General features: G+C 43.2%; 1 protein-coding gene across 4 annotated transcripts in view; it reads right to left on the reverse strand.

Moving 5' to 3' along the window:
* pdlim7 (PDZ and LIM domain 7) overlaps positions 1 to 11,340 on the reverse strand; it is a 31,577-nt gene extending 20,237 nt beyond the window's left edge. Inside the window, exons 1-3 of one of the 4 annotated variants that reach the window (XM_019345166.2) lie at positions 11,099 to 11,335; positions 8,751 to 8,849; positions 661 to 812 (exon numbers count right to left, since the gene is read on the reverse strand). In XM_019345166.2, coding sequence (XP_019200711.1) covers positions 661 to 812; positions 8,751 to 8,849; positions 11,099 to 11,128 — 281 coding nt within the window. In that variant the 5' untranslated portion in view covers positions 11,129 to 11,335. Of the gene's footprint in view, positions 1 to 660; positions 813 to 8,750; positions 8,850 to 9,582; positions 9,741 to 11,098 lie in introns of those variants that run through there. The other 3 variants (XM_013271719.3, XM_013271720.3, XM_025897515.1) reach the window with 3 other exon arrangements.
* Between the last annotated feature and the right edge of the window lie 1,641 nt (positions 11,341 to 12,981).

Here is a 12,981-nt window from a genome sequence, read left to right on the forward strand (position 1 = left end):
CATGCAGTGAATAATTCATTTGTATCAAGTTTAATTTCAGACCGACAGGCACAAAGTTAGTCTTTTTAAACTGCCTGCAAGCAAAAGGCCATCATATTTTAAGAGGATGTTTCAAGGCTGAAGTCTCTTATGAATGAGGCTGGAAATGAGGCCGTTTATTTCAAAAAAATAAAATAAAAAAGCTTTGAATTGAGCACCTGAATATGGCTTCCACACCACCAATTCTGTGAATCCAAGTGCAGCAGAAATGTCATAGCCATTTGAATTGAATACACATGTGCAAAAATATGCCAGAATTCAATGTTGCTGAAACGAAAGGAAGAAAAAAAAAAAAGTTTAAAATCCTTTATAAATGTGCCTGAAGGTCTTTTTTGTTCGATGCTAATGAAATCTTCTGAATTATTCTCCAGAGATTCTGTTAACTCCTCATTAATAACACCTTTCTGTCAATAAATATTTACTTTGCTTTATTTGAGCCGTGCCCGAATCTAAAAACCAATTTAAAATCCGTCACGTCGGATCAAGTTTCACTCAAAGTATGTCGTCCTATCTTGTCCAAGTAAGGATGAAGTCGGGCATTTGTTTTGTGGGGATTTGTGCTTCTGTTTGAATGAGATAAGCGTATCATTTCGTTACATCACACGATGTCGGACGGCTAACCTGCTGAGGGTGAGGGTGAGGGAGCCTGACGCTTCTCTGATCTTGTTTTGTGCCTCCACGTGGGTCATCTCCTCAGCGTTGGCGTCACTGATCGCCACCACCCAGTCTCCAACATCGATGCCAGCCTGAGCTGCCTTTCCGCCCGGCGTCAGCTGGAGGAAAAGAAAAGAATTCAGACAGGAGGTTAGACAGCTATGGTAATGTGAAGCGTACATGGTAACATCAAGGCAGACAGGACTGTTTCTGTCCATGTTCAGACAGCAGTACCTTGTGAATGCCTTGTGCTACCATGACACACCAAATATCCCTGTAAAGATCACCTTCTCTTTCTTCTGAAACCATTTGAATTTCCCATCTAGCACAAATGTTAATGGAGTTACAAAGAAGAAAAAAAACAACAACTGGCATTTAATACAGGGCAGCTTTTTCTCTGTAGGAAAAGCCCTCCTTCAGATTTTACAGCGGCCATCCAGTGGGCCACATTGGAGTCTTTGCTGGGCCTATTCTGGCCCCTATGCCTTATGTTTGACACGCCTGCTTTAGAGAGCATTTTAAGTTTGCTTTTAGAGATAACGTCAAAAAAAGCTTACTAAATCCCCCTTTAAAAACCGAGCTGTCTGACTTCCATGTTCAGCTCAGCCCCCCTTCACACATGTCAAAGTAAAATAACAACCTAAACATAAAAAGTCATTAATAGGCTGCTTTAGTATGCCACTTTCTAGCCTTAACTCTGAACGCTTTACGTCGTGAGCCACATTCGCCCATTCAGACACACACAGACGTAGACAGCACTTTATGCATCTCACACACACTGACGCATTGGGGGCAATTTGGTGTTCAGCATCTTGCCCCAGGACATCTCAACAAGCAGCTCAGAAAAACCCAGGAATCCAACCTCCAACTTCGTGATTAGTGACAACCCCCTACACCTCCTGAGCCAAAACTGATTTTGCTGTGTTGCTCATTAAAACTCGATGATCCGCTCACGGAGTCTGCGCTTCTGGGTCCATTTCCCCAGCAGAGACAGGCATTATGGGTCATCATGACGTTATCAGTCAGCAGCGTATGATTTACCGCAGACTGCCAGAGACACACTTGATAGCTGCAGACAAGGACCATGTGTTACCAATAGTCACATCATTTACTGGAAAGAACCATCTACCTTTTCCCACGCAGGCAGGTAAATCACTTGCTGACAGGAGAATGACATCATCCTCTCGGGCTGTCACACACAACGCGGGCATATTGAGTCAGAGTTTGAGTCAAGGACAGGGTCCTGTTACAACAGGAAAAACTTGAGAGTTTAGAGAGGCAGTAATGGTTTTCTACATGTGCGCACACGTGCACGACGCGTCCGCCAGCACCTCTACAGAAGAGAGATGACCCGTCGTGTTCAGTAAAGGCTTAGTCAGCTTTTCCAATGGAAAGACGTGTCATATTCTAAGTAAATGAAGAACCAAGTGTTCAGCATTAGATAAGTGAGGGAGTGCCAAGATTTGTAACAAAGAAAAAAAAAAGAGGCCCCACAAGGATTACTCTCTGATGTCATGTATCCCTGTAAATGTTAGCTCATCAAAAGCTCAGAGGAGTGGTGCAATCAATAGCTTTCTGGCATGTTCGGCTAAGCTGTCGCACTCGCCGCTTTGATTGCACGCTTTAAACATAAACAGCGATGTCGGTGGGGGTGGGGTGTAAATATGCATCATAAACAGATGACGGTTAAGGCTGAAAAACGACTGCGCCCCACAAAGACAACGCAAGTTAAAGCCAGTCTGGCATCAAAACACGGCAAAGCTAAAAATAGGAAGACATGCATTCCTAAGGGGCAATCCAAGTTACACTTATTTTACAGCCAAGTTCAAGCATCACTTTAATTGCCTTTGATTTTCACTCACTGGAAGCAATTAGAGGGGTTAAGAAAGATTTTTCTTAGTTTAGAAAGAACTTCAAAAGGCCTTTAACAGCTTACATTAGGGAAAAACAACTGTGACATGTGACGTGTTTGGGAAAAAAGGGCCACATCCTGGCATAATGCCATGGAGGTTCACTACAGAGAGCTGCAGTCCTGCTTCCCTGCTACACTGCGTAGTAAAACTCCAGCATCTCGTCACTGTGCCAGAGCAAAACAATTATTTGATTACTGTTAAACAGCATGTCCTTTTAGTTTTTGGCCACAGAAAAGTTGGCAAAGCCGCTTGGGAGCTGTATCTTTAATCTCCCTTAAATCAAAAGAGGTTTTAAAATGTTAACCAACACAGTAAATACCCATGAACCATAGAATATGGACAGAAAACCCCAGGAATTTTGGAAGCTTTTAACAACGAAGCTCCTAACAAGGGGTACATTAAGAAATTAAGCAAGCCCATGCAATGGAAAAGCCAGCAGCTTTCCCCAACCAACAACTGCAAAGCAATAAATGGCCATCTTCTTTAACCCTAGAACTCTAAGGTCAGGGATTTTTACCCACGCGATTACAGTCATGTGATTATCATGAAGCTCACTTAGTGGTAATTTCCAAGAGAATTCATATGATGGTCAGAGTTTAGAGTCTGTTGGCCATTTTCCCCTCCCAAATAAAAACAAAACAAAAATGAATCTATCTCCGACAATTGTCAGTGATGCAGGACGACTGTGCCTTGACTAGACGAGGCTCACGTGTCCCAGGAATGGGTGGACTGACTTCCCAGCTCCAGGATTTATTTATTCAGGAGTTTCTTCCATTAACAAGTCTATAATTTTTCTCTAATTAGAGCCTTTTTATAGTGTCGCCACATAATACATTTTTTCCATTTTATAGGAGGAAATAAAACAAGAGTACCTCAATTCACCATGCTGATGTGAAGAATGTTTTATCGGGTAAAATATATTACTGACTTTAGTGATAGTGATAGTGTTACAAAACTGCACGCAGGTGTTCAAGGACAGCGGTCCCCAACCCCCGGACCATGGACCGGAGTCGTTTGGTACCGGGCCGCAAGAGTTGAGGCTTTATGGTTTTCAGCGTTTTTATCGTTGACTCGGTTTCCCTGGGTCTTTTCCCATGTGTTATGAATAAATCTTCCTTTTTTTGGTACCAGTACTGGTTTTATTTTGTTGTATTTATCCACGACACCTTAAAGGCCGGTCCGTGAAAATATGGTCGGTCATAAACCGGTCCGTGGTGCAATAAAGGTTGGGGATTGCTGTTCTAGGAGGTTTAAAAACTACACTAAGAACCAATGACATTGTTTGGGAGGGTCATGGTGCTTCTTCCAAACTGGTTTTGCTTTTAAAAAGAAGATGTAGATAAAGTTCTAAAGCCTGTGGACTGCATTAGGTGAATGTGTGTGTGACAGAGAGTTGGTTATTGATGGACACGGACACCTGTGCTCCTGGCTCAGGTTCAGAGTGCAGCTGCTCCCTTACTTGAGAGGGCAGCAGTTAAAGTTGCTGTGCTCAGACCTTCGGTTGGTGGGGGGCAGACAGAAACCCTACACCCACCTCGTTCACTTTGCAGCAGTTTGTCAATACAGTTAACGTCCGTAGAAAACATGTTCTTGTTCTTGAAACGCACTCAACTGTTCCCCACAACAGCCCGGGCGCGGCACAAAGACTGCTGCATGACGTGGTCAGCTGTTATCGTATGCGTTTATTTACACTCTACGTGCTACACGTGATTTTGTGCAAATGCGATGGGAGCTCACGTCATGCCAATGGCACGACGTTTCTGCAGCTTCAAGTATTCGGAACTGCGAGGCTAGCCGAAGAGTTTGTAGCCAGTTTCAAGGCTTTTTGGCAGAGCAGCAAAGCTGTTTTGGAATGCTATTGAATTTCAAAGCATTCGCCAGCCTCTCAAAATCCAGCTTCTTGAATTCAACTTTGAAGTTCTTTCCTTGGGTAACCTCACAGGTGATCCAGGGCCCCCACACTTGCTCTCAGCCTTTTTTTTTTTGGTTAAACTAATAATGCCCTCAAGTTTATCTGCAACTTCTGATATACTGACTGTGTAACTCTGCACCAGCTCACTTTTATTCTTTCCAGGGCTATTTGGGGGCCAAGAGACAGTCTGTCCTTACATCACTCACTCAAAAACACACACACACACAGAGCACAGCTGATGCCAAGCCATAAATATCACTCTGAGAAATGGAAACCCAAACCTGTAAGTATGTGGTCACCCCCCCCGCACCCTACCCCCGCCCGACATGACTGCAACTGAACACCTAGTACCAACTCACCTTAAAAACACTGCATCATAAGACATTTATTTATCCAACTAGGAGAAATGCCCCCTGCAGCCGATGTATCAGCAAGCTCTGAATTATTAAATCACCCCTCTAACAAGGCTTCTCTTCCCGGAGTTTGTGTGAGAGTGAGAAAGAAAGAGGAGTGTTTAAGAAGATACGAGTGATAAAGCAACAGATGGCCTACTAGTCAGACTGGGACACAGAAACCGGAATATAAGGGCCGATGACTCATCCAGCTGTGGTGGTGGATGGGTGTTGGTGGTGGAGAGACGGTCACAAATCTCTCTACTTGCTTATTGACATGACATCATTAGTAATTTCCTATGAACATCTGATTTCAGTGGTATGGCATGTGTTTGTCAAAAGAAACCAGATGGTGCTCAGAAGCCTCGGTTATGCTATCATAATGTTTCTGGAATCACGCTGGCACGAGATCTGGGTCAGATATATGCACAAACTCCTGGGAAGAGTTGCGGGGCTGCACCAGAGCGTGTTGCACTCGACATGGAAAGTGACAAAACCGCATTACGACAACATCTTGCTTCCTATATTTCATGCCTTTCCTGTTGAAACAGGATACTGGCGTCAATATGTGGAGCGAGATACAAGTTGAGTCAAGAAGACGGCCTACTTCAAGGTCATCACAATCTTAAATTCAATAAGCAAACTGAATTTTGCACACTACCACCATGGCCAAAGAATTACATTATGCTAGTAAGTGAAGTTTGGCATTTTTCATCATAGACAAGGGCTTCCTTAAATACCAATATCCTCTGCAGCTTTAGGGGAATTCTTAGGAAACTTTAGTACGTCTGAGAAAATAATTCTGATGTTGTCACAGGGAGAGACTACATATTTATACTGGAAATTCTTCATTACAGTCTAGAGCTGTAAAGTATTAAAAAATGAACACACTACAAGGCAGGAAGGATGTAATAAAAGGAACCATCAAACAGCTTTATGGAAAATTTAGGACTCAGTCTTCTTACTTGGGAGTAAAGGTGGGGGTCTTGAGCCTTTGGTGCTTCAGCTGTCTCTTGTGAGTCCTTTAAGTTAATTGATATGAAATAAGAAATAGCTGTCCCTTTAATACCCACTTAAACTCAAGTAACGCTCAGTTCTGAACCAAAAAAGAAACCAAAGCCAAGCACCTAGTTGTAGAGAGGGCGAAGCAAAGTCCACTGGGCATGGCTGCAACTAGCATCATCTTGTCAGTTTTTATGGCTTATAATGACGTGCTTTATAGATAATTCTTTAGCGGTATGGTGAAGGGTCACGCGAACTAATGATTTTACTAGCTAGAAATGTTTATGCATCTATTATCACGAGGAAGAAAATTAGAACAGCTAGAAGAAAATCAGCTGTGTCCCAAGAGCTGAACATTGATTGAGCAAAATAAAAGCCCTGCACATATTTCTTTCAGGATTAAATCAATGTGTACCTATTAATCCAAGGTGAAAAAGTTATTCTTCCTTTTCCCTTCACTGTGACTTAAAAGTAATGGCCATCATTCCTCTGATCTCACTGGGAAAGTATCCCTTTGAGACCGGAGGAGTCCATCACATGAATGAGAAAAGTGAGTGTGCAAGACGTATTAGACACAGAAAGGAGACAACAGGATTGTCTGTTGGCAGCAACAGGGTGGATATGAGAAAAATCCCTGGAATGCTGAGAAAGCATAGCCTTCCCCGCCTGCAGACAGAGGAAGGAAACAACCACATTTGTCTAGCATGAAAACCAATAAAACCGCGCGCCAAACACAGGGAAGTAGCGAGTCACAGAGCCGCAACTTTTCAAATCGATAATTGGAATATCCACGTGCAGTACAAGAAACAATATCACTATCTGCCACAGCACGATCAAGCTCAAGTGACCTAAATAACCATCAGCTTCAACAAATCCACTCCCAAACAATGGCAACTGTCATCTGGTGTTTACCCCCCAAAAAAACAAACAAAACACTTGGACACTTGGATCCTTCGGGAGTTGCAATCTCATCACCTCACAGAGACTCTAAGAGCCTTTTGTTCCATCAATCTACACTCTCTTCATTTTGTAATCACTTAACCGTCCATCTGGGTTCACATACTCATCAGCTACAAGCCGGTAAACACAGACCACCCACCACATCCATCTAATGCGAACTCAGTAAGTGTAGGTCTGACTTCTCTTCCTGTTACTAAGGGATACTGTAGATCATTGGGGTTTACAGCCCCTTGTTGGGCTGTTTTCAACCTCTGCGACTGTGGGACTCGCTGTCCCTACTTTTATGACAATCACGATGAGGGCAAACAGTCCCCGAGAGGTGAAAAGAAAAAAGAGAGAAAACCTGTCACATCTTTATAACTTGTAAACCCCGAGGCCCAGTGCTGGAGCAAACAGAGATATTGGCCACTGACCAGTCGTTACAGCTCCAAGCTTAGAGATACTAAGGGTTTTTTGTTCCTCGGCTAGGAGCGATTAGCTTAGACCAACCTGAGAGAAGGATATTGCTATACTATAAATCATAAACTATAAAATATCACACAAGTTTTTGTAGCAGGGAAAATCACCAGTGTGTGATATGTACCTGGAATGCAGACAAACTGGGCTCTTGCGCCACTTCAGTAATCAGTCAACACATTAAGATGAGAACTCGTTTGATAGCCGTCTAGATCTACTGACTCACACATTGATATTCACCCTGCAGTACGCCCCGTCTGCCTGGACTGAAATTTCTCCAAGTTAACAGCTATGTCTCAGTTTGTTTGTGGCCGTTCGTCAAAAGAGGTTTCTACATCTGTTCGGTCTTTTATGGGTACAAGTAAAATGCTTCTTGTCATAAATCCAGGGGGAACATTGTGTTTCTGACTGCGATGCCTGGCAGTAAGTAGAGCAAACACAGGACAAGTACTGACAGGGTTGGCGATAACGGCTGCCCTCACCACAGGATTACATGAGCTCTACATGCACCTCAGTGTGATGCTACTCACAATACCCTGCAGTTCATGGGAACGTGCATTTGTCTGTTTTAAGCATGCAATCTTTTTTTTTTTTTGCATCTACAAAGACAAAGAAACGAAAGCTCAATTCAATAATTACACCAGGGTCCAAACCTATTAACTCCTAATTATCTCTGAGGTAAAAAGCTGCAAATATTGGACATAACTACAGAATTAATACCTGTTAAGTCAGACTGACACTTACAGATCACCCGGTTTATTTGGATAGCAGTGCAATAATGCAATAAAACCAGAGAGCACATAATAGAAAACTAGATCTGTGTGCGCAATAGCTGGCAGGAAAGTTGGAATGATTTTATGTGTGTGCAATGTGCAGGCGTCTGTGTGCGGAGCTGCAAGTGCGAGTCTGTATGTTTGTCAGGCAAAGCAGCTCTGCACTTATATGGGCTGGAAAGTGGTCGCCGCTCTCGTCAATAGCAACAGAAGTTTATAAAAGAGTATCTGAAAATTCGTCCAGGGAAGGAGGAGGGGAGCGAACACAGAGTACAAAGCACACAGCAGGAGTGTCATGCAAAGAAACTGCATGTTAGAACAGATCGGCAAGGGTTACCAAAATGAGCCATAAAAACATTTGAATAGTATGGAAATGCTTCTGTAGACAAACCCCTTTACTATCTTACTATGTGTGCCTAATTTAAAAAAAAAAAGAAAATGATGTGATACATGCATATGCTGAGGCAAGGTAAGCCCTGATGACTGAGGTGGCCAAGCTGGTACTTAAAACCAACAGACTCTTGTTAACAGGCCGAGGCTTTCATAGAAGCTTAGAGGAAATCTCAGAGGAGAGCGCAAACACCTCAACTGCTGCTCTGCACAGATGCAAAAAAAAGTACAAAAGCTGATTCCATGTGCACTTTCTTACCCTTGACACGGTGAGAGGCATGTTGAAGTCCTTGCCACCCTGCAGCCTGAAGCCCCAAGGCGGCGAGCCGCTGAGGGTTACAGAGTACGTATTCATACCCTTGAGGAAGGAAAAAAAAGGGAAAAGGAAACATCTTAATTAGCCAGAAAGCCCGGAAAAGGTTCTCAAGGTCCTTTATTATTTTGCGTTATCTGAAACAGTGTATCTGCTGGCTGTCAGCACCACCAGCCCCCAAGAGCACACACACACACACCATACAGAAAATGGCACTCAAGTTGTTTTCTTTTACAGCAGATAATGTCACGTCTTAGTTTTAGGAATAACCACGTTACAGCAAGTCAAAATTAGGCAATAAAGAGGGAGCGGTGCTGGTTGGATGTGCCATTTTTACACATTTCAAAACACACATAAATAGCCTGGTGTCATAATCTAAAGCTAAACTCTAAGGTGAAGTTAGAGTCGAATTCATTTCAGTCTACTGCAGCGCCAATGTGCAGCATTTAGAAGATCTACTGCACAACAATAGCAGTAACAACTCCTCCTTCGGGGGGGATAATGTGCCACTTGCTGTATTCAGCCAGGTAACAGGTATCGTGGCTTCACCGCAACTAATTACTGCCATTCGGCGGCAAGGCACTAAATAACTAGGTAGTTTTAAGAACCAAAGGGCAACATGAGATGCAGGCCTCTGTTAGTGGCTTACACAGAGTTGGGGTTTGACCACTGACCTCTGTGCTCACACTGCTACTCTATCCCTGCTCCTCCTCCACCTCCTCTTCCGCAAACCTACCAGGTGTCACAGGTCTCCGTGACACACAGCTATGCCACCTACCTTGTCCTCAAAGGTCAGCTGGTAGCCCAAACCTGGGAGAAAGCTAAAGAGTCAGTAAGCTGGAGCAAGCAGATTCCCTCTCTGTTGGCAAACCCTACCCCCTCGATCCTGACTGTGACACAGGCAAGCCGTAGCCTCTGCTCACTCCTCAGAGGCTATATAAGGAATGTAAAACTACACCAAACTATTTCAGCCCAACACCCACATGAGTCACAGGGAGAGGAGGAGGAGGAGGAGGAGGGGGGGGGGGGGGGGGGGGGCAGAGGAGGGGGGGGGGGGGGGGGGGGGCAGAGGAGGATGGAGAGAGGTAACGTCAACGACCCATGGATTCTGGCACGGGCCAGGAGATTTTTTTTCTCCTCCTCTAAGTTCATTGCACTTGGGAAACGGCGGACGGCCACAAATGAAGCAAAGCACACAGACCTCTACATTCTTTCTGGAGGGCATGAAACATAGTGCAAGCAAGAAAAAAAAAAAAAAAAAGCCCTCAGCAATTATACTTTAACATCAAGCTCTTAAAGCAACAGAGCAGCTCACACACACTGTAAAGACTGGTGAGACAGTGGTGTGCTCACAGATAAGGAAAATCTAGCAGCACAGCCTTTAATCCAGCCTAGCACCCCAAATAATCCCACTAAGAAAACCTGCAAATCTGCTCAAGTTAATGGAAATCCTCAAAATAAAAAAAGACTTCCATTCGCATTCATTTACTGTCAATGCACCCTGTAGATCTGTACAAACCTGACTCTTTACTGGCAAAGCTTAAATTAGTTTTTCTCAGAGCCAGGGAAATGAATTATGATACAGAGGCGCATAAGGCGACACACAGAAAGACCTGCAGCAGGAGCAGCAGGTAATGGAGGCTAGATTTCACTGGTGATAAACACCACACTGAAAGCTGATTATTCAGACTGTATTAAAGCGGAGGAAGTAACAGCATTAATGTGAATGCACTCCAGTTAATTAAACACCACCCTGTATGATAAGCAAGAGAATAAAAGCATCAGTTTTAAGCCAATAAATGTGTGGCACTCATCCCCATGCTTATGGTGTTGCTATTTATAATCTTCTATATTATTGCCGCTGCTGCATTAGTTCTATAGGAACTCGTGTTGCTTTTAATGAGAGCTCAAATACACGAAATTTTTTGGTTAATACGCTACGCAATTACGAGCTTACACGGGTTTCTTTTAAATAACTTAAATGCGTCCAGCACACTAATTTCCCAGCGGTAATTAAAGGCCACGCTGTGAACGCTGTACCCCGGTTAACACCGCCGCAGACAGCCAGGTTTCCACTCGCGACAACACGGGACACGAAAACCGGACAAAACTCTCGGCTCTGACAAAGTAGTTAGCACAGCTACAGAGCAGCAGGGGCTCGGGGAAGATGGCCAGAAGCATGAGCCTGCACAGTTTGGAGCACCAGCTTAATCCATACAAACCTCCTCTGTGGGGGGGAAAAGTTGGTTTGAAGAAGTTACACCACACAAACACACAAAGATGCATTAGCTTACCTCTTGTGTCTCTCTGTGCTCGCCGGACATCACGAGTGTACCGGATTAAAAATAATTAAAAAATAAGATAATAAGTCGGTTGGCAAGCAGGCAACTTTTCAGACTTCCTTGAGGCAAACGTTAGGAAGCCGCCGTGGATCCCCCTGGTGAGCAGCAAACTCATTCCCTCAAATTCTTTTTAGCAGGACTCTGCTGAGACGTCAGAAGTCACATGGGCGGAGGCTTCATTTCACTCAGAGGCCGAGTTGCACTCATCAGCTGCTACTACTAAAGCCATTCATCACAGCCGCCATGAAACCGCTTTTCTCAATCACTCCGTCGGTTTTAACTAAAGGAAAATAAATAAATAAATGAATAAGAGTAGGCCTCAGAGATAAACATGAACTAATCCAGGACACCACCCCTGAAGAATAACTTTTTACACACGCTGTTTGCTGCACTTACTAGCTAAGCCATTATTATTTAATTGTAATAGGGTAACTTAATTTGACATGACCTATTCTAAATGGAGAGAGAAACAGTTTTACTAGTAAGTAAAACTAGTACCGTCTACAATAAACAACACAGTTAACACAGGTGGCTGCATGGTAAGAGCCTTACACTAAGAAATAGCGCAAGAGTCTGTAAAAAAAAAAAAAAAAAAAAGTGAAGTTAGTTTTAAAAAAACAGTCAAACTTAGACTGACAGTGTGTGTTGTCGTGCACATTTAATTAAGAAAGTCCGCAGACACGGTCAGCCGCAATCAACACTCTTTATTATCATGCGCATGTCATCAAGCGCAGTCCCTGAAACAGAAGTGGAGCTCTCGCTCTTTTGTATCTTTGTACATTCCAAAGAAAGGGGAGGAAGTCACAAACTGATCATAGCACATATCACGCCGCTCGCTGTGAAACCTAGTGGAACTTCCACTACAATGGGTATGCTGTTTCGTGCCCTTGGCGCTATCAGCACCTGCAAATGCAGTTGTTTTCTTCAACTACTGAGGCTGAAATAAGTTCATCTGGTTTTAGACTGTTCAGTGGAAGTTTTACATTACAGTGTCACAACTAAGCATACGCATAAGTGCCTATATACCTTAAATGAGAATAATAGAAATTTTCCATTACAGTGTGATTGCGTGAAAAAATAATATGCACACTATGCTGCATGAAGATATAATACAAAAATATGTCTGGGATCTTATGTGTGACAGGTGTGTTCACCTGTGTGTTCACCTGTCACAGCATGAGTACTGAGTACTTCATTTCGTTCTGTCACGTGTCTTTATGATGAGTGACATTAAAGAACCTTGGACCTGTTTTAAGCGGACTTTCTAACACAATAACTACACATTAATCATCCACAGGCGTTAAGTTAGGCAAAAAGACAAAACAAAACGTAATTCTTTCTGTTCACAAACAAAAACAGGTGTTAAAAAAACTTCAACTACAACTACAACTTCCGTCTCATCCTATCCCCAGCATCCTCCTCTGCCACACCAACCCTCTGCATGTTCTCCTTCACTACATCCATGAATCTCCTCTGTGGTCTTTTCCTCCTGCCTGGCAGGTCTATCTTCAATATCCTTCATCCACTATATCCGCTATCACTCCTCTGCATGTATCCAAACCATCTCAGCCTCGTCTGTTTAACTTTGTCCCCAAACTGTTTGTCCTGTGCTGTTTTTTTCCAATTATGGATTTTTAAATTGTACAAAACAACTCCACTATCCACTTCGACCATTACTTAAAGGTCATATGGGGTCATTTGGGGCCTTTTAGTAATGATTATAGATGCAAAGAAATTGTTTTATTAATCTATAATACCCAGTTAGGTCATAGGCTGTTAATAAGATCAATAAGTATCAAACAGGAGAAATATATACAGTCAAGAGGGGTATATAC

This window comes from Oreochromis niloticus, linkage group LG2 (genome assembly GCF_001858045.2).
Source record: "Oreochromis niloticus isolate F11D_XX linkage group LG2, O_niloticus_UMD_NMBU, whole genome shotgun sequence".
Taxonomy (NCBI): domain Eukaryota; kingdom Metazoa; phylum Chordata; class Actinopteri; order Cichliformes; family Cichlidae; genus Oreochromis; species Oreochromis niloticus.